Consider the following 23,583-nt stretch of genomic DNA (forward strand, 5'->3'; position numbering starts at 1 on the left):
CTTCAGGGAGTCTGGCTTGTTTGGTGTCTGTATTGTTGGGTCAAGGTCCTGCGGGTCCTGTGGCGGCAGCCTGGTTTCGGTTTCCTCCATTTTGGAGAGGATGTTGGAAACCGCTAAGTGTTACTGAGGGCTTCTTTGCTGGCAATCCATCATCTGAATTGCTTCTGTTGGTGGAGCAGGTTCAGAGAGCTACGGAGTATCTGGGAGAGGTTGTCCTGGACAATGGATTGATTGAGGCATAGATATATGGCTCTGTCATTTTGACTTGTTGGACTCTCTTGGAAGCTGATATGGAGTCTAAGAAGATTCTTAGGTCACTTCCGTTCTCTGTGGGTGCCCCGTTTGGGCCGTAGCTAGACAATATTATTAGTTAGGCGACAGGAGGAAAAAGTGCTTTCCTTCCTGCTAATGTACCAAAAGCTAAGGTGCCCAGGTTTCTCTCGTCTGCACCCAGGCGTGGTTTGCAGCGTGGACTGCAAGCCTGATCTGTGTGTCCAGTCTCCAAGTCTGCTGATAAGAAATTGTCATTATTAAAAATAATTAGCAGCTTAGCGGGTCTTCCAACACACCCCTAAGGTGGCTGCCCAGTGTGTTTTTTGTTTTTATATTAAATGTCATTAAAATCCATCTAGTGAAAGGTCCAAAACAGGCTCCCCAGGTCAAAGTTCTGCTCAGCGTACAGCAACGGGAGGTTCTACTGGGACCCAAACCTCCCTAAAACATGGACAGGATCCAACTGGACCATCACGCGTTAGTTTCATCCCAATCCGAATGCATAACTGGGCAGACAAGCAGATAAATGATTTATATATATATATATAAGATTTTACTGTGATAGGGCATCCTCAGAATCATTCCTCCACTTGTCTGCCTTACATACATTGTTCACCATTCTGCGCTCTTGTTATGATAAGTGCTATACCTACTCCCAGTGCCCTTCTTGAGTATGGTTCCACTAGGATTAAGGATAGGGATGAGGTACATGGATAGGAGCCAATGACCCAGTAGTGCGGGAGATCTATGCAGAATTAGGGAGTCTCCCGAACAATCCGGGAGAGTGGGCAAGTATAATTAAAACATAACCTAAAGCATCCACTACAAAGCATACAAGTATAATAGTCAACTCCTGTAAGTAACTCTACATGCACCATAGAGAATACTAAGTAACACCAAACAAATGAGCTGGCAAATATAATTGTCTGCTGGTGGTAACAAGTTCTGTGAATAGAGAGGGGGAGAGGGGATCCTCATATATAACTAATACATGCTGATGTGCATTAAGGTTCTAGCATAGAATAATAATTGTAAATAACTTTTCTCATGGGCTGATAACTACACATTATCCTTTACTGTGAGTTGACCTTTCAGTTTGCATTTCTTGCTGTTGCTTCCAATTTATGACCCTGTATCTTCAGTTTCTCTGATTATCTTGTTTTTAGATATCTACACACCCATATATATCATTAATGAGTAACCACTAGAGAAATTAACTCTTAAAAGGTTGTCCTAATATGTACATTTTATCAATAAAAAATAAATGGCTAAGTAAATATTATTTTTTCGGGTGACTTGGAAAAGTCAAGCACCAGGTAAGCTTTCTTTTGGGGCTGTGTTGTACTAAGATTATTCCACCCAAAATGAAAAACCTTCATACAGATAGGTTTGGTTGGCATCTACCGCCTACAAGTTTGAGTTTTATTGCTTATATTTTATTTTACGAGTCTCCCTATTACATGTTAGACCTGTAATTACACTCTAGGCAATCGGTTGTAAGCCGATTATCCGGTCAATGAACGATAAACGACCGTTCAGCCCAATAGGACAGTGTGTACACTCCAACAATGAACGATTACGTGCCATAGCACAACGTATCGTATCATTTGATTTTTAAACCGGACTAAAAATCTCATTCAACGATGGAACGATGTCGTTCCAATTCTGCAGTGTGTCTGCACTCAGGACCGGCAGTGTCCATAGATCTCTATGGAGTGTGCAGAGTCAGGATCTTGTCAGCAGATGGTTATGACAGATGAAGACCACAGACCTGACGGTAAATAGTGTAAAACGTGTATAGTGTGTACACAGGAATCAGCTGATCGGGGCTTTTTTTTGTGTTAATTGTTGGTAACATCGTTAACAATTTCGCTGTTCGAGACTCTTGTGGAGACACAGTAGATCAACACCTAGGGGTATATTTACTAAACTGCGGGTTTGAAAAAGTTGAGATGTTGCCTATAGCAACCAATCAGATTCTAGTTATCATTTATTTAGTACATTCTATAAAATGACAGCTAGAATCTGATTGGTTGCTATAGGCAACATCCCCACTTTTCAAACCCGCAGTTTAGTAAATATACCCCATAGATTCCAAATCAATAAACAGACATTTTATTTTTTATTTAAGTGATAAATTCTATTACAATCCAAACTCATTATTATAATGCCACCAAACCAAGTACAATCAGAGTGAATTTGTTTTCATTTATTGTGGATTTTATATGTAATACGGTAGTAAAACTATATCTGGGTGTAATTCTGAGGGTAAGATTACCGTGGGATGGGTTCTGCCCATTGTCGCTGGTGAACCTGTTCTTCCACTTCTTCGGCTTAGTCGTATATTGCTGAAATTCTATCATTAATGCAAATCGCTTCACTTTAAATCAGAGATATGCAGCCTGTGGCTCTCAACCAGTGATGACTCTACAGGTCCCAGCGTACAGTGCATGCTGGGGCTTGTAGTTCTAGAACAGCTGGAGAACCGCCGGCTGCATATCTAGGGTGTCGGCTAGGCGGTAACGCACCGTAGTACAATCATTTATTATGTGGTAGAGCAGCTTTGCAACATCACTGAGCCTCTAGAGACTTTTAGGAGTCAGTAATTACGTAAGGGTGTGGTGGCATTGTAACCTCTAAAAAGGAAAAGTGGGGGCGTTGCCCATAGCAACCAATCAGATTCTAGCTATTGTCTTCTAGAATGTAGTAGATAAATGCATTGATTGGTTGCTATGGGCAACTCCTCCAATGAAATGCTACTTGGAACAAGTGAACAAACTTATCAATACATATTTCTGTTTAAAGCAGAAATTTTAAAGAGTAAAACGATGGTTTAAAAAGACTCTAGGGGGTAAACGTATAAAACTGCGGATTTTGAAAATCAGCGACTTTGCAGAGGTAATTTAAAACGCCAATCTCTTTAAAGGTAAGTTTTGCCTTTAACAACATTGCCGTTTTAAAGTTCCCCCTGCAGTCACCGAATATCGGTGACTTGTAAAATCGGCAGCTTAATACATGGAATTTGCTGACAAGTCTTGGAGCACACAAAAAAACAACAACAAATCACCCCGAATTATGTCCAGTCTATTGGGTGTGAATACCCCAGTTATGGGTGTTGGTTCAGCTTGGCCATTCTGTCTGGCTGATCCGTGAAACCGGATTAAGAGATCTTGGTCATGTGATGAACGGCCTTTAATTTCCCCCCCTTCTCTTTTTAAGCTTTATGTTAAGAGATTTTCCAAGGCCGGGCCCCTGACATAACACACACAGCTATCAAACAGAACAAGATTTATATAAGAAACAGGAGCACAATTTAGAGCAGCAGTTTAAAAATACAATTTCTAACACTCAGCAGTTCACATCACTGGATCACAGACACAAGTCTTGGAATTGATCCAAGGTGACCAAGTTTTATAGAACTTGGATGAACAGTTAATAGCTATATACGTAATTTATACATCGAGAGGGATGTGATCCAAAATTCATTCGTTGGGAGGAGCAGTGTCCTCCCAGTTCATGGTAATGGGCTTATGTTAGCAGACAGAACATTCATCTCTGTATATTTGAAAGTGATCTCTGTCACTCCTAGGAGAGAACCCCAGGAGAATCAGTGGGGGAATCTGCATAACTGAAGTTGGTTACATCAGACCTAAATTTCTCAAGATCAGCACAGAATATGGGGGGGGGTGGGGTCATTAATCTACAAAATACCAAAGTTCACATTCTATGCAGGCAGAATTTTGAACTGGACAAGTTTATCTCTGGCGTTAATAACAATATTAGAGTGAATGGACCTCATCCCAATGTGTCTCCATCAGTCTGCAGGGAAGCCCCGGAAGAACTAGCAGATATAGTTCATTATACTCTTGCGGACCCAAAAGTGGGTTTAGGGCTAGTGAGCCAAGGAGGGTAATTCTGGGAATTGAGGTGCTCACAATAGCGGAGGATTGGGCGTGAGGGGTTTAGACATAAGGCCCGCTGCACGCTGTGTCTTACAAGAAATTGCTCCACACACTCAGAAACACAGATGCATCCAATTCACGTCCAAACGCAAATGACACTTTCGTCCACCTACGACTTGAAGGGCAGACGCACATAGGTAAAGTTAAGGGCGTTCTGAGATCGAGCACAGACACATTTGTCCAATTCAAGCTCCGGGCATCTCCGTTACGTGATTTTTGGCCGTAGCACTTGCACCAGCTACAGGTCGGGTGCAAGTGCTGACTGATCATGATGACGGACACGTATACATGCTAGAACATGTGTTTGCAAGTCAGAGATGCTATAAAAATGCCAGGACGCATTAACAACATTCTGACTTGTTATTTCAAGTAAAAAAAAAAAAAATTAACATATTTTTATTAATTATTATAGTTATAAATTATATAAAAATATTTTGTGCATGTTCTAAAGTTACATTGCACATATACATGGTACTTAGCCCGCCGTCTCGCTGCGTACAGCAAATAATGTACAGCCAGAGCCTGGTTAGACCCATATTCAAATGGAGATCTTGAGATCCAGTTGTATCTGAATACGGCGTTTGTGCATTTAAGTAACATTCGCTTTTGCAGATCAAAGAAAATGTTTTTGTTTTGCTTTCTTGGGAAAATGTATCTGAAGCAAATATTAGCATGACGAGAACGAGGTATTGGTTTTTACCTGTGCCCATAAACCCCTTATAACATCCTGTCAATCTTATTCATCTGTGACAAGCCTCCCATAATGCAACAGTTTGGTCAAAAACCAAGGGAACAAGGTTGGCAGCAAGGGTGCCATCAAATCCAGATGTACAAAAATGGAATAGAGAGAACCGTGTGTAGTATATACAAGGCCAGGTACAATTAAGCAAAGACAACTTTAGAAGTTAGATTTAAAACTGCCCTACAGCAAGTGAGCAGCCAAAAAAAACATTCGGAGACTTTCATTTAAACACTGTAGGGGATTACTCTAACATGATTCACAAAAGTATTTATTAAGAGTGGAAAAGTATCTGAAGCCCAAAAAGCAGCTACTGTACAACACAACATAATGTAATATTTGTCCAACGGAGTCTTTTCAGCCCCTTTAAAAACAAAGTATTATTCACAGAGTTCTGTGTTCTGGTTATTTACTAAAATCTAAGTAGGACACCTGTCTAGTAAAGGGGGCAGAACAATGAAATTTAGTTGCATATGTGTAATTAAACATTAATGAACAGAATAGATCCACGAGACTTTAAATAGAAAAAAACAAAACAAATCTACTCCTTGTTTATTAACAAATATGAAAACTTCTCTGGAATTCGGTGTAACACAAACACCTCTGGTCTCCAGAGGACCAGATTTCTGGGAATGACACAGTACTCGGCTTGTGGCCATTAATCAGCTGCTGAGAAGACATCGGGGAACAGGATCCCCGGACATCGTCCCGGCAGCATCGAGCGCACACTCAGTCGTACTAAGGTGCCCCAAATGTCCAGCACGACAGGTGATGTCTCACGTCTAGTTCTCCACCTCCTCCTCTTCCACCACTTCATCCTCATCCATCTTTTCCTCTTCCTCCTCTATCTCTTCCTCCCGGCTCCTGTCCTGATCTTCCCCGTCTGTTTTCTTGTCCTTGTCTTTCTTCTTCAGCTCTGTGGCTTCTTTCTTTCCCTTCTGGTCCCGTCTGTAAGCTGAGGAAGAAACAAATCATCATCTCAGCAAGTGGGTAAAGCAACCAACCAAACGGACATAAGAGAAGATTCTACTACACAACTGTTACCACCCATACTAATACATGGTACTCTGTGAGCATCTACCCAACATCAGCTACCCTGGGTCACACCTCCTACGTTGGAGCATTTAGTACAGGAATCACAGCTGCAGGTATCATTTAAAGCTGCGTTGAAGTGTGTACTGGATGTTTCACCAGACAGGACAAGTGTCACGAGCAACCAAGCAGGCATCACATTCAGTACCCCCATGCTTCCGGCACTTGGAGTTTTATTCCTCAGTTGTACCATCCCTCACATCTCCAGTTTCCAAACAGGGATGAAAACCCCACATAAAGGGAAACTCTCGCACTTGCAGCCAAACAGTCCCTTGACAACCATTTCCATGAATCGGTTAATACCACCTCAATAATCCCCCCCCTCCTCTCTCATGTCTCTGACTGCCTTTCCACCATATCCTCTTGGATGTCCTCACGTTTTCTTAAACTCAACATTGCAAAAACTGAACTCATTGTTTTCAGTCCTTCTAAATCTTCACTTCACCTTGATCTCTCAATCACTGTTAACACCACAATCTCCCTTATCCCCCAACTCTGCTGCCTGGGTGTCACCCTCAACTCCTCCCTCCCTCAAAACCATTATCCATACTTCTCATTTCCCGTTTTGATTACTGTAACCTTCTCCTCAACCTCATTGCGGCTGCAAGACTTACCTTCCTTTCACGCCGCTCCTCCTCTCTGCCTTACACTGGCTCCATTTCCCTTACAGAATGCTCCTGGGCTGCCCCCCTCCACTGGAATGTCCTCCCACGCTCCATCCGTCTGTCCCCTAATCTGAGCACCTTCAAACGGGCACTCAAAACCAATCTGTTCCTCAAAGCCTACCAGCCATCCACATACCCTTCTCCCTCTTTCATGCTCCTCCTGCGTCTGATCACCTCCACTGACTCCTCTCGTACCTGCAGTTTCCCCTCCCTTTAGTATGTAAGCTCTTACAATCATGGCATTCTTCCCTTTTGTCTCAGTTTCATTTCTTATTCTCCAACTTCACTGTATTAGCTATGCTTGGAGCTATTGGAGTCTTGGCTCTGCTCGCCTTGTTCTGTACTGTACTGTACTGTTGTACCCTGTATGGTCCTCTGTTCATTCTGTATGGCGCTACGAGAACCTTGTGACACTAACAACAACTCTACAGCCCATCCATTCTGTAATGGATTGACGGTCTCATTGACTATGGCCAATCGCACAGCCAGGAAGGATTCAGCCAACAGTTGCACCTTAGAGACAACTATCAAACATGTTAACTTGAAGTCAAAGACATCTACAGCGATGTGAAGTTTCCTTTTAACAGAAAGAGGCAGAACAGGAAACTAATGGGTTTGTGACCAATTTAGGGTTTCTGGGTGCTCACCCTCCAGGGATTCCTTCAGTGGCGTTAGGAAGCGTTGAAACTCCATCTCCTCCACAGCTGCCAACACATCGTTCACGTTCAGAGTCTTCCGCTTCCCCTTCATTGCAAAGTTATTAGCACTAAAGAAAGATTATTAAAAGGTCGGTTACATCACAAGTGCAACGTCGTTCCCATATAACGAATGGCAAACAGCAGCACTCTAAGGACTTATTATAGAGTCTAGGAGCAGAGTGTACTTTTATAATATATCAATCTGCTCATAGGTCCTCATTTCTCCGAAACACTTTCAGCATGAGTGCTATAGATTCCAATGGGACAGTGCCACCTACTGGCAAAATGATAACAGTACAATAAAAGTGTATTGGTGCGTTTTCACCAAGGAATAACTGTGCACAAAGTATCGCTCAGACACCACTTATACTCAATAAGAAGGGATGCGCACAAAAAAAACCAAAAAACCTTTGAGTACTAGTTCAATATAATTTCATTACATTATTTCATCCCACCTTCAGGGAATTTAAGTTTACTGGTTTGTGCATTATAGCATTTACTAAATGCATTGCTTTATATCCTTCTGTACACTCAGGTGTGATTTTAGATCGGGCAGAGCGATATTTACCAAACATATAAGCAATGAACTAATGCATACTTGCCAACTCCGGGAGACTCCCGAAATTTGGGTAGATCTCCCGGGAGAGCAGGCAAATATCCTGCAAACGGCCTCTTGCTGTAAAAATTTAGCAATTCGCGGTGAATCTCGTCATTTTGGCCCTGCGACAAAAACGACATTTTGTCGCAGGAGCGGGGCCAAAATGACGCGATTCACCGTACCCCGCCCCTCCAACCACGCCCCCCCCCCCCCGACTGGGATCTCCCGGAAAGACCTTTAAAAAGGTTGGCAAGTATGAACGAATGCTTGACATGCAGAACAACATGTTAATTTTGTCATCGCCATTTCATAGCAGGGACTGTGAGATGACGAATCTGTGCTCAGAGGGGTTTTACTGAACTTTACTTACAGTATAAAGGGCTTTTTGTCCCGCTTTAAGCCCACCTCACCCGTACCTTTACAGATACTCTATAGTGCTAGCAATGCCAATAAGATAGAAAGAGTAGAGCACACGTTCCTCCATATGGTGAATACTTACCAGGACGTTGCATACAACACAAAGACACTGGCCGCTCGCGAGATGGCACTGCGCGCTTCCTTAGAAATGTTAACGCCTTCTGGAAGCTGATGAGAGATAGACAGGAAGAGTCATCAGATTTTCCACATGATTTATTCAAGTAATGGTAATAGCTACATAAATCTGAGTGAAGGCGTCTGTTTATGAACACCCACGTCACCTACACCATGGCTTCCCAAGCCCCACAATATTACTAGAGCGCGGTGAGGGATTTTTGGTGAGAGATGCCAGGCTACATCTCTTTATCGCCTTTAGGTTTCTGATTGGCTAATCTCATCAAGTCAATAAGAGGAAGAAACTCCGCATAGATAGATCTTATTACTTTTAAATTATTTGACAGCTAGCTGCCATATTGAAGCCAGTCAACGTTATCTGCAATGGAGAAAAGATTATGCCCAGTAAGGAATAGGTTAAAATACACAACAGCAATACCTGAGCTTGTAATTAGAGACTTTCCCATAACAACCTGCAAAGCAACTGATCACAGGCATTTAATATTATGATTGAGAAGGTCAGTGCAGTGACCTCAGGTGTAAGTTTTGCATGAAGTGGTCCCATCTAGAAGGAGGGTATTCAACTATTCTACACCTGGATTAGATCTAAAATATCAATCTCTCTGTGTAATGTCCAATGTGGGTGCTGGTGAATGGAATGATGCAGAGTTCCCAATTAACAACACTTTCCATATATAGTAATCGAAATAACGATTCTTACAGCTTCTTTAATGATCCGTGTAATGACAGCATTGGGTAAATTGAGATCCTCCGGTCTCTCCGCCATCTTGATCAGCTACAGCTAAAAAAGATACAATGTGACATTTTAGCGATTTAATTTTCATTCATCTCGAGTATAAATGAATCAGTGATTTGCTCAGATCTGAGCAACCATAACCTAGTGACACACAGACAGAGAATTTGCAAATCACGGCCCCTGGATCACTCATCCAGTAACTAAATGCTACTGGATCACAGTTGTCCACGGAATGAAAGTTTATTATAAGCAGGTTACCATTCTGATGTACATGCAATTTTTTTGGGAGCAGTCTACTATTTTTTTTTCTTTAAAGAAAAGTCAACCACAACAATTGCTGCCATCAACCAACCCTGCGTCATTTCACTCAACGTGGCCATGTATGTCAGAAACACGGTCATACGACCCACAGAACAAAATACGTAATAACACACGGGGTAGGCGCACCAGATCGGCCATTTATATCCCAACACGCATGTTACACAGGCTGGACTGCAGTTGCATTTAAATGCTGACTGTAATCTTAATATACAGGCATGCTGCATACATGCATGTAAACCATGTGTTACATGGCAGATCTGGTAACCCCAATACTGGGCAAGTGCTATCAGAAACACAGGAGCCCAACAGACACACAATAGAGGAGTTAATCTATACTTAAGACCAAAAATAGGGACAATATGTAAGTATATAAGGGATTTAGGGACAACATATAAGGAGTGTGGTCTGTAGCAGAAGTTGGCAAACAGCAATCCCTGTATACACTGCCATCCTCTGCCAGGGCGGGCATGCTGGGACTTCTAGTTTCCCACCAGCACAGTGTGGCACTATAGACAGACATCAGGAGTGAAGGAGCCCAGGGAGGGGGGCAGATATCAATGACACGTTCACCATACCCGGCAGGTGTCTCTGATCTCCGGGATCATCCACTGCTGGGCTCTCACTTCCCGCCAGGACCTCAGGTTCCACCGAGTGTCCCGCCCCCTGGTGCTCACCATGCGTTCCACCGCCCGGCCGCCATCTTTCTCTCTCCTGCATGCTACTACGCATGTCCGACGTCACCGCCGCTCAGCCTCCATCTTAAGCCAGGGAAGCGCAGCCAATCAGCGCCAAGATGTTTCCAGAGGCGGGGCCGCTGCTGTGAGGAGGCGCTACAGCGTCCTCAGTTGTCATGGAAACCAGGGTCGGGTGAGTGCTTAATATATTTGCTGAACCTTATCTGTTAATCCAGAGGGTCCTACAGTATGTGGGGGGGAGAGACCCCTGACCCGAGGTTACACAATGTATGGCCTCCAGACCAGACCTAACTTGGCAGAGCATGCTGCGACTTGTAGTACCACAGCAAGCTGCTGGCAGGGCATGCTGGGACTTGTAGCTCCACAACACAGGCTGCTGGCAGAGTATGCTGAGACTTGTAGTTCTACAACAGGCTGCTGGCAGAGTATGCTGAGACTTATAGTTCTACAACAGGCTGCTGGCAGAGCATGCTGGGATTTGTAGCTCTAAAACAGACTGCTGAGACTTGTAGTTCCACGACAGGCTGCTGGCAGGGCATGCTGGGACTTGTAGCTCTAAAACAGACTGCTGAGACTTGTAGTTCCACAACAGGCTGCTGGCAGGGCATGCTGGGACTTGTAGCTCCAGAACAGACTGCTGGCAGACTATGCTGGGACTTGTACTTCCACAACAAGCTGCTGGAAGGGCATGCTGGGATTTGTAGCTCTAAAACAGACTGTTGAGACTTGTAGTTCCACAACAGGCTGCTGGAAGGGCATGCTGGGATTTGTAGCTCTAAAAGAGACTGCTGGCAGACTATGCTGAGACTTGTAGTTCCACGACAGGCTGCTGACAGGGCCTTGCTGGGACTTGCATTTCTTTTACTGATCGTTTTATTAAAAATTACTGACAGTCTTTATTATATATATATTTTTTTAATGTAATATATAAATTTATACAAAAATGAAATTAGGCTCATACATGACACCTAAGGAGGTAACTGCTATCTGTGGGTGCAAACTACGGATGAGGGACATGCTTTGAGCAATATAGAAGCGTCAAGGGGTTGTCTTCAAGGTTTGTACACATTTCCTTCATGATGCTGCTTCTGACAGCTTTCAGCGGCTGGTTTAAGAGGATGGTTCATTTACTTCCTATTAATACAAGTTATGATTGTTTGTAAAAATCCCCAAACCTGTTTGCTGCCCACTCCAACGGCTAAATGCCCCCTCCTCTTTTAAAACCCACCACTTATAGCAATAAAAAGCAGCATCATGCACAGACGGTGTATGGCTAATTTAATTATACCGATCACTATATATTTTTTAATAAATAAATGTACAGAAATTTGACTTTTTTTTACTGATGCAACCTGTGTCTCTCCATCTGTGGAACTACAAGTTCCAGCATTCCATGTCAGTAGCTGGCTGTATATTTCCAACTGACGTGAAACTACATGTACCAGCATACTTTGCTAACCAGTATCTGATCGGATATGCTAGAAAAGTGCTCATACTTTACAGCTTATTTCATAAAGGACATCACTTCTCTACCTATATATTATATAACTGATGATTTGTGTTTATTTCAGGTGCTCAATGTGGAGGTTAGGGTTATAACCTGGGCTCTGTCTCACACATAGACGATGGCAGCGCACATTGTACTGGATGAAACGATGTGTAAGAGGTCAGTGTGTCAACACCCGCAGTGCTGGATGACCTTTCGCAGGATAGAACAGGGTCACCCCCGATACCGACCGCTCGGGTCCATCGCCAGGTTACCCTCACAAGATGAAGGTACTTTGTATAACCCATACTCAGGGGCAAAAGCAGGATTTGCAGAGGGAGGTTTCCACACCACGCTGCCAGTGGGCGTGACCAGCATGCATGGGGGCGTGGCTATAATATTAGACAGTGCTTGGCTGCTCTCCAACTCTTCCTATCCCTATAATATACATGGACAATGCTGCATGCACTACTGTTAGGTGTACACAGCTCTCCCTTTTCAAGCAGAGCCGTGTGAAGCGGGGGCAGGGTCCAGCCACCTCAATTATACAGTGCCCCAGGCTTGGAGGGGGGTTTCCAGGCGCTAGGAAACCCCCTCGGTTTGCCTATGATGCTGACTGATGTGGGTACATATATATCTGAATATGTCTAATTTTAGGAATTTTCATCCCTGCTAAATAGGTTCATTGCTTGGATATTCTTCTCTCAGATATTAGACAGCATGAATGTAGCTTTGTGAGAGGACGGCTAGCTGCCTTACTGATTCACTGTTGGTGCCTGTGACAAGCTTTATGGGCAATCTATGTCCAACACTATAGACCCCAATGAATCATATTTTTCATGTATAAAGCCTCTGTACTTATGTATAAATTAAAACATCAGGATATTTACTTTTTCAAGGTCACCTATGACGTACGTGGAGGTAGCCAACCGATTGGTTGCAATTTATCAAAGAAGCGCATTTTAACGTGCAAAAAAAAAACCAAGTTTAAGTCTAAAGGCGTGCCATGTTCTGAAGACAGTCTCCATGTCCCTTCGCTCTCAGAATTAATGTAAACCATAAATAAGAAGTATTTTAAGAGAAGAACTTTCTAAAGTCAAAGAAAGTACACTTCGTAAGTGAGATTCACTCTGTGTAGGCAGCAGATGACCTTTAACCTCTTCAGCAAGTATTCCAAAGGGACATCCTGCTGAATTGTCACTATAGATGGGATAGGACAGAGCTGAAAATAACATGCCTGCATTTAATTCTTTTTTATACTTGGAAAAATAGTTCTAACACCACCACATCGTCTGCCACAAACTGGCATCAAATCTGCTACCAGTCTTTGAAATGTGCATTTTCCATCATTTTATCTATATATATGCATATTCAATATCTCTGAAAGGATTATAAAAGGAGCTGTCAGTTTGTGTGATTGCAAATTACACCTGAGACACAATGTATTGGTCGAAATTCAGTCTTCTAGAACAGGAGGTATTGAGTGAAAGCAGCGTCTGATTGGACGTCCGTGGCTTTGATCGAATCAGATGGCGTAGTCGGCAGATCTCTCCTCTACGGCTGTCAAACCCTGAGAATTATTGGGTCCCCACTGGTGGGCCCTAACTATAGATGGAGTGTTGTTCCGTTCAATAAGTGTTTTTTAAAACAGGTTAGAGTCTATTTAAAATACAAACTTTTACAAACCAATCACAATTTTGGATTCTAGATTGTATAATTGCCTTGCAAATCGGGATAAATTAGCGTGCACACCCCAAATCACTGCCATTTGAACAAGGCCAGACCCTTTTTGGATGCTGAAAACTGCAACTGGGAAAATGGTTTCTTAAATACATCCAACTGAATTTTGTACAATCTGTAATAATTGAATGCATGGTCTTCCACACTCATAAATATTTCTGTCTGATTCAGTTAAAAAAAACAGTGATCTAGGGCCTGATTTATTAAGGATCTTAACTTGAGAACCTTCTTATTTCAGTCTCCTGGACAAAACCATGTTACAATACAAGGGGTGCAAATTAGTTTTCTGTTTTGCTGACTGTTTTTTCATGTAGCACACAAATATCAACTTTAAATTTCAGTGTACAAATAAGCTATCAAGTATTTGGGGGGTATTCAATTGTTTGTTTTAACGCGCTAAAACCAAAAAAAACGAGCGCTCTAAAAAAACTTCATATTATACGGTAATTTTGCGCGCCTAAACAGTTAATACGGTACTTACTCGCTGCCAGCGGGCTGAATTTCAGCTCGCTGCTCAGGGAGCTGCGAGATGAAATTTAGCGAGTAATTACCGTATTAACTGTAATATTTTTAGAGCGCTCGTTTTTTTTGGTTTTAGCACGTTAAAACAAACAATTGAATACCCCCCTTTGTGTGCTACATGAAAAACAGCCAGTATTTAACTTATGTGCAAAACTGTTGTAACATGGTTTTGTCCAGGAGACTGAAATAAGAAGTTTCTCAAGTTAAGATCTTTAATGAATCTTTAATGAATCAGGCCCCTAATATATGTATATATATATATATATATATATATATATATATTGACCATGTACCTTAATGTAATTCCTGTTTTAGATTCCCAGTCAGTGTAACCATAATTCAACCTATTGTGGTCATGGTTTGAAAACCATTGAATAAAACTCTTATAGTGCGTCTCAAACAGGTGGACTCCCAGTCCTGAGTGTAACCACATTGCCATCAAATGAATATGACCTTCAGTCACAAGCGTCCTCCGTATTGGAGATCAGCAGAGTATCTTCTCCCACAGTCCACAACATGTACAACAGTGCTGCCTCCTGCAGGTACGTCTAGGAATTACATCTCACTATTTCTGATCGTCCATTCCAAATGTATATTGTGCATACATTAAATATATAGAGACATCTGGCAGCACATCGTTCCTAATTATAGTCCTGTCTGCTGAGTGACGGCAGCCATAAGCCTATTATCCACCATCAGCACAATCCTGTGTTTGTGTTTTTAGCATGGATAAGGTTCTCTTTCCCGGTATGAACTCCTTCGCCTCTCCCAGGAAGCCTTCGCTGGTAAGTGGCTCTTGGTGTGTATGTGTTGGGGGGATAGTGTGTTTGACATAGTGACAATGTGTCTGCCGGTTATCTATGGCTCCATTGGTGACATGTTTATACAGTACAGAGGTGTTTACGGAGGTCAGAAGCTCTCTGTAGAGTTACTGTACAATGTTTGTGACTAGTTGGCCATCATCCGACCCTGCTTAGAAAACCTTCTGGTGCAGTACTGACAGTCTCCACCAGATGGCGAAATACTGTCTATTTAGATTGTCGATATAAGTGTCCTGCAGGGTTCCAAACCTTCATTCATTGTACTGAATTGTAGTCAATGTTGGTAAAACAGATGCAACAAGATCCTGACACATCTGTATTCTTGTACCTAAAAGCACAGAAGCAGCTTTGGACTCTAGTGACTGTAATTTCACATAGTGCCAAAGCTCACCCCCCATTCCTGCCAGCCTAACATAGAGGGGAGGCAGCCGACAGCTGCTAGCTATACAGGTATAGAGACTTGTAATGCTTATCGTTGCTCTGTTTTTGTATTAATAAAGTTATATATTCTGGTCCCTAATAAGTCCTTAAGCCTAGACCATTATCAGTACAAACCTATCTCATCATCAGCTATTTATATAGCGCCACTAATTCCGCAGCGCTGTACAGAGAACTCACTCACATCAGTCCCTGCCCCATAGGAACTTACAGTCTAAATTTCCTAACATACACACAGACAGACAGAGACAGAGACAGACTCAATTTGATAGCAGCCAATTAACCTACCAGTATGTTTTTGGAGTGTGGGAGGAAACCGGAGCACCCGGAGGAAACCCACGCAAACACGGGGAGAACATACAAACTCCTCACAGATAAGGCCATGGTCGGGAATCAAACTCATGACCCCAGTACTGTGAGGCAGAAGTGCTAACCACTGAACCACCGTGCTGTTTATCTAACCATGTACCCAACCTACCTTTTCATTGTTAGATTCTGTCCGTGGTGGCCTGGAATGAGGCAACCCTGTTATTTGAGAGAGGGCATTAAAATTATTTCAAAATGATAACCAAAAGTATATATATATATATATGCTTGTGTAATGGAGAATGGCTCCATGTAAAGTGTACCTTTTGCCTACACACATAGGAGGAAGATATTTTATCTGCCTCATACCTCAGTTATGTCAATTAACTAATAGGATGAATAAATATTGGCTCAGCCGACAAGATGGCTGCTTCCATTGCTTGTAGGCGCACTTTCCGTTTACACCTCAGGAAGCAGGAGTAGCAGGCAGACCATTTGTACAATACCCACAATGCCCTTCTTTTCAGGTGGACATTGTGGATCCCGGATTGAAAGTTGCCAAGAGCAGACACCTGAGTATGGTCTGGGTGCCGAACACCAAGCAGAAATCTCCCACAAAGGACAAGTATGTATGGGAAATCCTGCATTTACTATGAATGAAGTATTTTTATATAAACACAATCAGGAACATTTATGAAACTTGGTAAGGTGCTGTAACACATGGCAACCTATCAGATTCTAGCTGTCGTTTTTGTAGCTGTGCTCATTTTATGAAAGCAAACATCTGATTGGCTGCCGGGGTTTACAACACCATTTTCGGTGTGACAATTTTCCATGTCCCCAAATGCAAATTAAGTTCCATCATCAAATTTTTTTTCTTCAGTCCCTAAGTTTTACACAAGCGTTTTTCACAGCGTCATTCAGTATACTTCCCTATTTCACAGTGATAAATGTTAGCGCCTCATCAATAGACAATTAAATCCTTGATTAGCCCCCTAGTGTCCAGATTACCCCCCAGTAAATCAGGAATATAGGCTGACATTGTGGGATAAATGTATTTCTCTAATTTATTTTTAGCGACAAACCTAAGAAGCTCCAGATTAAGCACCTCACACTTACAGACATGTTTGGAGGAGCGAAGGGGGAAAACCGAAACATATCTCTGGTGAGTGAGTCGCTTTTAGTAATCACGCACAGAATATTGTCCGTGTGACACTGAACAAACCATCTAAGGAGCAGCACGGTGGCGTAGTGGTTAGCACTTCTACCTTACAGCACTGGGGTCATGAGTTCAATTCCCGACCATGGCCTTATCTGTGAGGAGTTTGTATGTTCTCCCCGTGTTTGCGTGGGTTTCCTCCGGGTGCTCCGGTTTCCTCCCACACTCCAAAAAACATACTGGTAGGTTAATTGGCTGCTAACAAATTGACCCTAGTCTGTGTGTGCCTCTCTCTGTCTCTCTATGTCTGTGTGTGTGTTAGGGAATTTAGACTGTAAGCTCCAATGTGGCAGGGACTGATGTGAGTGAGTTCTCTGTACAGCGCTGCGGAATTAGTGGCGCTATATAAATAAATGATGATGATGATGATGATGATGAAGGAGCTCTAGCAACGATGTCCATTTCAGGACCTGAAAACCTGCTATAAATGACATTGGTTGATAGTAAAGAAACTTGTTTTAGGTCACGGTTGGCTCTACAGCTGCTGTGGAACTACAAGTTTCAGCGTGCCCTGCTAGCCTCATGGAGTCCACCGACTGGTTGTTGTCTAGTCTGCTTTAGAGGAAAAGATGAACTAGTCAAAAATATACCACAATGCCCTTATGGAAAACAATGCAGAGATCTGTAAATGGCATCAAGATTTCCTTTGTAAACATTAATATATTAATTTCATTATAATCCTGGTTAGGTTGTAAACATGACAGCGTATTACAGCTTGTTCCTGACAAGATACAATGATCGTTGTTTGTTTTCCGTTTAGCCCGCACGCAGAAAGCACAAACCGCCGACGGGGGGTTGTCCGCATAATCTGACACTTTCCCTCTCCTCGCCTTCGGTCCGGGGTCACACAAAGTCCTGGATGACGGCAAGGTAAGAACTTCTGCTATCACTTGGCTTGTGTAGGGGCTTATTATTTGTTTGTGCTTTAATGGGACGTTCTAAAACTTAATTGAAGATGTCGCCTAGACTGTCCTCACCCCTGTGTGTATTTGGGGGTTTTTATGTACGGTTTGTTATTCGGACTGTCCGTTGATTGACGATGATGGTGACGATTTTAGACAAATGACCTAACTAGTGTCGTATTTACCTCCGGAGCAGACCGTGTGGCTTGTAAGGGGCCCGCCGGTGAGAGGAGCCCAAAAAATACCGGCCTATCTGGTCCCACTGCCTCGAATCTACTCTTCAGCGGGGTCCATAGCATGCGTCGTGAAGCGCTGTATAGGCTCTTCGTTCTGGAGAACTGAAAGCCGAAACGGTGCTTCACTGCTTCCTCTAGAGAGTATGGACCAGTATCACAGCCCCCCCCCCCCCCAAATTATTTGCTATTGGGACTGGTGTTTGCATGTTACACCCCTGCTAATAGCCGTCTTCAGAGGCTAGTACTGAGCTCAAGTTACAGCTGCCGTTTCTCAGCTCTGTGAAGGAACATCCTGAGGAGATGACGAAGAGCCGGAGAAGACTCTATGACCATTACCCAGACGTGGACTCCCAAGCTCCCCCAGCTCTGAATAGCACATTGCTGGAGAACCGGCCTGTGATCCTCCATGATACCCGGCAGAGGCGCCAGCCCAGCCCATCGCATGTAAGCCCAGTGTACCGGCTGGACGAGCAGGTTAGTACTAGCTGTGCCCAAAGCAACCAATCAGATTCTAGCTGTCATTTTGTACAATGTACTATATAAATGAGAGCTAGAATCTGATTGGTTGCTATGGGCAACATCTCCACTTTCCCCCCTTTTGGAAGGTTTGATAAATCTACCCCTTAGTATGACTCATTCACCCTTTATACTGTGTCTTCTAGCAGTTTGCAGCTTTGAATAACACAGAGATCAATTTGGACAGCATCAGGAACCAGTATTACCTGTGGAAGAAATATGCAGACATAGAACGTTCCAGAATAAAACCGCCAGGTAAAAATATTTATATTTACCTATAAATTAATTTCACTGTTGGTGGTAAGGGCACAGAGAGGGGGTACAAATGACCAAGGCCTAGGGGTAACCATTGCTCCGGTCCAATCCGCCATAGGAATGTTCATAATTATATGCAAGTGGCAAAACAATGACATGCGACTGTACGGACTAATAGCTTCCTATTGGTCCACTCGGTCTCTCCTCCTTCATTGGTGGTCTTTTTACTTCAATAATTATATTAAGTGGCCAAATGGAAAAGAAAAATTAAGAAAAAAGTGGAATTTTAGTTTTTATCCAGTGATAACTTTAGGACAATTAATCTCTTAAACATTGGAGTACTTTTAATCTGCAATACAAGCTCACTAAATGTTTTGACTAATAGTTGACAGCAACAGTGTGTTTCCTAGTTTTCAATAGGGGATTTTAGGCTGCCCTATTTTGAGTATCAGACTATTTTCTGGTAAATTTTACTACTAATGAATTTAATTAGGCAAACCCATTATTCAGTGACGTTATGCTTTAAGTTCGTTGTAGAGAGCAAGCCTGTTGAGTACTAATGTCTGTGTTCATTTTTATTTGTAGATCTCAGAGCAGACAAAGGTCAGAGGTCCCACAAGCTGAGGGCTCCGGGACAGCTCGGTTTTATAGGACTTTTCCCCTATGACCTAGATTCTGCACTCAGTTACCACAAGCATCAACCCTCACAGACACCTGAAGGTGACTATACCAAGGCAGCCATTTTGAGAAAAGTTGGATTAACCTAAATTCTTGGTCATTACTAATCACTTTTTTGAGAACTGGGATCCTGTGACGGGAGCAGATGTGTAGTGGTAGTCACCTCTATATATGTGGGTGTCAGTGCCTGTCGAATTGAAATGGATTGTTAAAAAAAAAAAAGAAACGCCTCTCAGTTCTCAGTTTACACCCGCCATTTTTTGCACGGTAGAGGCAGCCATTTTGAGAGTACAGCCTATCAAGTCACTGGCAACCAGTTACATCACTGAAACATGGCTGCCTCAGTGTTGTCAACGGTTTCTAGTGGATCGATAGGCCACTACTTATGTTTGGCACACAAAATGGCCGCCTCTGTTGTGTGTGTGAGGAACAGTCGCTTTTTCAACAACATTCCTGACCAGTGTTCAGCGTAATATGAAAGAAAGCATTTAGCATTTCCACATTATTCAGATTATATATGATCAGTATCTGTCTCTGTCTGATCGGTAGGCTCCGTGGTTTGCGTCACGGCAAGGTCATGTGACTCCCAGAGCAGAGATTCTCCGTCCTCAACCGGATTCTCACAGAGCTCCTTGACAGATGTAGAGCCCTGTACATCGGTGAGTATCCTCCATAGGCCAATGCTTGCTCCGTGGGATTATACTGTAAAACACTTTATTTTCCTTTTAGCCCAATTTTCTTAATTTTCACTTGATTAAATCTATCTCTGAGCGTCACTATAGCTGCACGACCTTTGTTTAGTCAGAAATGTTTCTAGATGTACCAGAGGACTGTGGTTAATGTGTCCAGGCTTTGGTTATTAATGTTGTGTTTGCGAAAATTGAGTGGCTCAGTGGGTAAGTACAATGACTGGATTACAATGACACTCTTAAACTTGCTGGATGTCTCCGTGGATCTGAGCATCAGTCTAGATCAATAACTGGACTCTCCTGCGGCCGTAGGACTATAAGTCCTGGTTGCTGGTTAGCTGAGCATGCTGGACCTGGACATCCATAGATTGCTTTATCAAAGTACTGTAATATGGACGGGCTCATATCTCTTCCGTACTTAATACTCAGTCATTCCATCTTGCAGCCTACAGAGTTGGACACCAGGACAAGGAGCGAGCAGGAAGTCCCAGAAGAAGGGGCCACAGAGGAAGAATGTGAAATCGTACAAGTACTTCCAGGTTAGTTCTAATCTACTTCCAGCCGGAAATCTATTACATAACTAACAACTGTTTCTCCATGTTAAAGTGGGGGGTGGTAGCTTAGAGTTATGCATGCACCCTCATGCAACTTTTTCTAAATATATTGGGCTTAACAGTCAAACGGCGGCGCATAATCCTCTTTGGACGTTTGCTAAAGTGTGCTTAGATTTCAGCCTACGCGTATATATTTACAGAGCAAGATGGCGCCCCCAGCTGCCTCCTGCTTTATGCCCCGCAGAATCTTACCCTTGGCGCTAGCTTATTTACTAAGGGCTGAGGTAGCGGGTGAGAAAGAGAATAAGACTGAACCTGACTGCGATTCTTACTGACGTCAATAAAGCGCGGTGAGGAATTAGTAGGCGGACGCGGGATACGCCAGTGAGCTGAACAGTTGGTGACTATTTTTGGCTCCGCTAACCCATGTGACCAGACATTCTCTAGCACAGCGCTCATTATAAACTACAAGTGCAACAGGGTGACAGATGGAGATGTTTCTGCAGAACTGCGCGGTGCCCGTCCCAGTCTTCACCTCACTTTAATAGTTTTACCTTATTGCTGAGACTAAGGGTAAGGTGCGGCCCTTGTATCAAGTTGCCGATCACTGGTCTAGACGCACGGGTGAAAGGCGAACTCATATTGCGCTGCACGCTGCGTCACAAAGGAGAGTCCCAGATGTATATCTCTTTCTGTGTGCTTTAGCTGTGTTTCATATCATCAGGCAAAGATGTTTATTTTCTGGGCCCTTGGATACTACACAGCTCTGCAGTCTCTGTATTGTGTACAGAAAGTATCTCGGGGGAAATAAAATGAGCACCTCTGACTGATGATATAAAGGCTTGGCTGAAACATGCAGATGGAAGCTAGTAAAGATAATGCAATATATGTGGTAAAAGTTGTAGGAGGGCAAGATTTGATCCAGATCTAACGTAGGAGAAGTGATTGGCTGTTATTTTCTATACCCAGACGTAGATCAGGAACATCTCCCTGGAGAAGAGGAAACCGCCAGACCAATTATATCACCCGATCCAGCAGAATCCACAAACCGGAGCCTGGAAGTGACAGATGTCCAGGATGGCCCCGAGCAAGGGGTCTCATCGCCACAACCCAACCCTCCACCTCCCTCCCCAGTGCGTTACACCGACTGTAACACCCCACAAAATCCATCCACGTCACTTTCATAATCCATATCGTGACATGTGCCCAGCTCTAAGAAGCCAATCGTCTCTCGGCATTGACATCCAATCGTCTCTCGGCATTGACATCCAATCGTCTCTCGGCATTGACATCCAATCGTCCCTCAGCATCCAATCGTCTCTCGGCATTGACAACTAATCGCCTCTCGACATTGACAACCAACCGACTCTCAGCATTGACAACCAATCGTCTCTCTTCATTCACAACCAATCGTCTCTTTCCAATAACCGAAATCTCTTAACGCACATGTGCTATCTAGAACTCCGGAAACTATCAATTTCCCTGTATTACAACCATAGGTGAAACATGTGAACCTCACAGGTATAGAGGCACAAGGCAGATTGTACCATGATTGTACGTCTATATAAAGCCGCTTGTTCTCTGCGTTCTTTCTATATGATTCCATACTGGTTTTGCCCCCAGGAATAGGGTCGTACTTTTTATTTAATTCAAAGGCAGTGTCAGCAAGCAATGAACATTTGCAGAGTCTCTTGTGTCTGTGTTTCCTATATCCAGTCCTCAGTGCATGTTGTCCAGATCTCCTCACCGAACCACAACCTGTGGCTCTGTTACACTGTGTTATGAATACACCTGTGCTCCAGGAAGGAGATACCGAAAACATGTACTGTTAGGGCTGCCTGGGGACTGTCTTGTGTGACTCGTAGCTCGTCATTCCTCCAAGCAGACACTGGGGGGCAGCGCAGCACACAGAGAGTATAGAAAGTCATGGAAGGTTTCTAATGATGAAGACTAATATGTTTGGGTATATTTGTGCTTTCACACTTAAGATGCACCTAATATGTCCCTCTATTTAATTAAATGGCATTTTAAAAAAAAAACTCAACCATTTCCCATTTATACACTCTCCTCAACACGGCTCAAGGAAAAAATATGCTGATAGTGAGTCTGCCCGGACGTAGGCTTAATATCAACCTTTTATTATCCATTACACCTGCCCTAACTACTAACACATTTCCCAATAACTGCTACTATTAGGCAATTCCCGCCTTTCTCAATACAAGTGGCAGCACGGTGGCTTAATGGTTAGCACTTCTGCCTCACAGCGCTGGTGTCATGAGTTCAATTCCCAACCATGGACTTATCTGTGTGGAGTTTGTATGTTCTCCCCGTGTTTGCGTGGGTTTCCTCCGGGTGCTCCGGTTTCCTTCCACACTCCAAAAACATACTGGTAGGTTAATTGGCTGCTCTCAAATTGATCCTAGTCTCTCTCTCTCTCTGTCTGTGTGTGTGTCTGTGTGTGTGTGTGTGTGTGTGTGTGTTAGGGAATTTAGACTGTAAGCCCCAATGGGGCAGGGACTAATGTGAGTGAGTTCTCCGTACAGCGCTGCGGATTCAGTGGCGCTATATAAATAAATGATAATGATGATGAAGTGGCTAAATAATTTGTAACGTAAATCATCTGCTACATTCAGAAGCAAATAATAAATCATTACATCACTGTGATTCAGCTGCTGAAATAACCTTCTTGTAAGTTACTTAATTTGGGTGTGATACACATCATTGACAGTTACATGATCAACATTTATATGGTCGACACGTGAAAAGTCAACAATAATGATATTAGGACTGATTCATTAAAGAAAGTTAAGCAAAAGTAAGCAAGTAAGACAAAACCATATTGCATTGAAGGGGAGGTAAATTTACAACGTGATGGCAGATGTATAGTTGG

The 23,583-nt window shown here is 43.1% G+C and overlaps 2 protein-coding genes across 6 annotated transcripts; one reads left to right on the forward strand and one right to left on the reverse strand.

The window, feature by feature from the left end:
• Positions 1-5,495: 5,495 nt before the first annotated feature.
• Positions 5,496-10,342, reverse strand: POLE3 (DNA polymerase epsilon 3, accessory subunit). Of its 2 annotated transcripts, none has more exons than XM_075185463.1 (5): positions 10,212-10,342; positions 9,280-9,360; positions 8,527-8,612; positions 7,379-7,497; positions 5,496-5,929 (listed from the first exon to the last, which is right to left on the reverse strand). In XM_075185463.1, the coding sequence occupies exons 2-5, from the start codon at positions 9,343-9,345 to the stop codon at positions 5,757-5,759; spliced, it is 444 nt and encodes a 147-aa protein (XP_075041564.1). In that variant the 5' UTR covers positions 9,346-9,360; positions 10,212-10,342; the 3' UTR covers positions 5,496-5,756. The 2 variants fall into 2 exon arrangements, with proteins under 2 accessions (XP_075041564.1, XP_075041565.1); XM_075185464.1 differs by having other exon boundaries at positions 10,207-10,341.
• Positions 10,343-10,452: 110 nt separating this feature from the next.
• On the forward strand, positions 10,453-22,277 carry C9H9orf43 (chromosome 9 C9orf43 homolog). Of its 4 annotated transcripts, none has more exons than XM_075185459.1 (13): positions 10,453-10,503; positions 11,903-12,107; positions 14,483-14,621; positions 14,804-14,864; positions 16,172-16,269; positions 16,722-16,809; positions 17,624-17,733; positions 18,277-18,475; positions 18,664-18,772; positions 19,358-19,492; positions 20,000-20,109; positions 20,585-20,678; positions 21,669-22,277. In XM_075185459.1, the coding sequence occupies exons 2-13, from the start codon at positions 11,957-11,959 to the stop codon at positions 21,878-21,880; spliced, it is 1,506 nt and encodes a 501-aa protein (XP_075041560.1). In that variant the 5' UTR covers positions 10,453-10,503; positions 11,903-11,956; the 3' UTR covers positions 21,881-22,277. The 4 variants fall into 4 exon arrangements, with proteins under 4 accessions (XP_075041560.1, XP_075041559.1, XP_075041561.1 ...); XM_075185458.1 differs by lacking the exon at positions 10,453-10,503 and adding an exon at positions 10,525-10,598; XM_075185460.1 differs by lacking the exon at positions 10,453-10,503 and adding an exon at positions 10,525-10,598 and having other exon boundaries at positions 18,667-18,772.
• Positions 22,278-23,583: the final 1,306 nt, after the last annotated feature.

Source organism: Mixophyes fleayi, chromosome 9, assembly GCF_038048845.1.
Source record: "Mixophyes fleayi isolate aMixFle1 chromosome 9, aMixFle1.hap1, whole genome shotgun sequence".
Lineage (NCBI taxonomy): Eukaryota > Metazoa > Chordata > Amphibia > Anura > Limnodynastidae > Mixophyes > Mixophyes fleayi.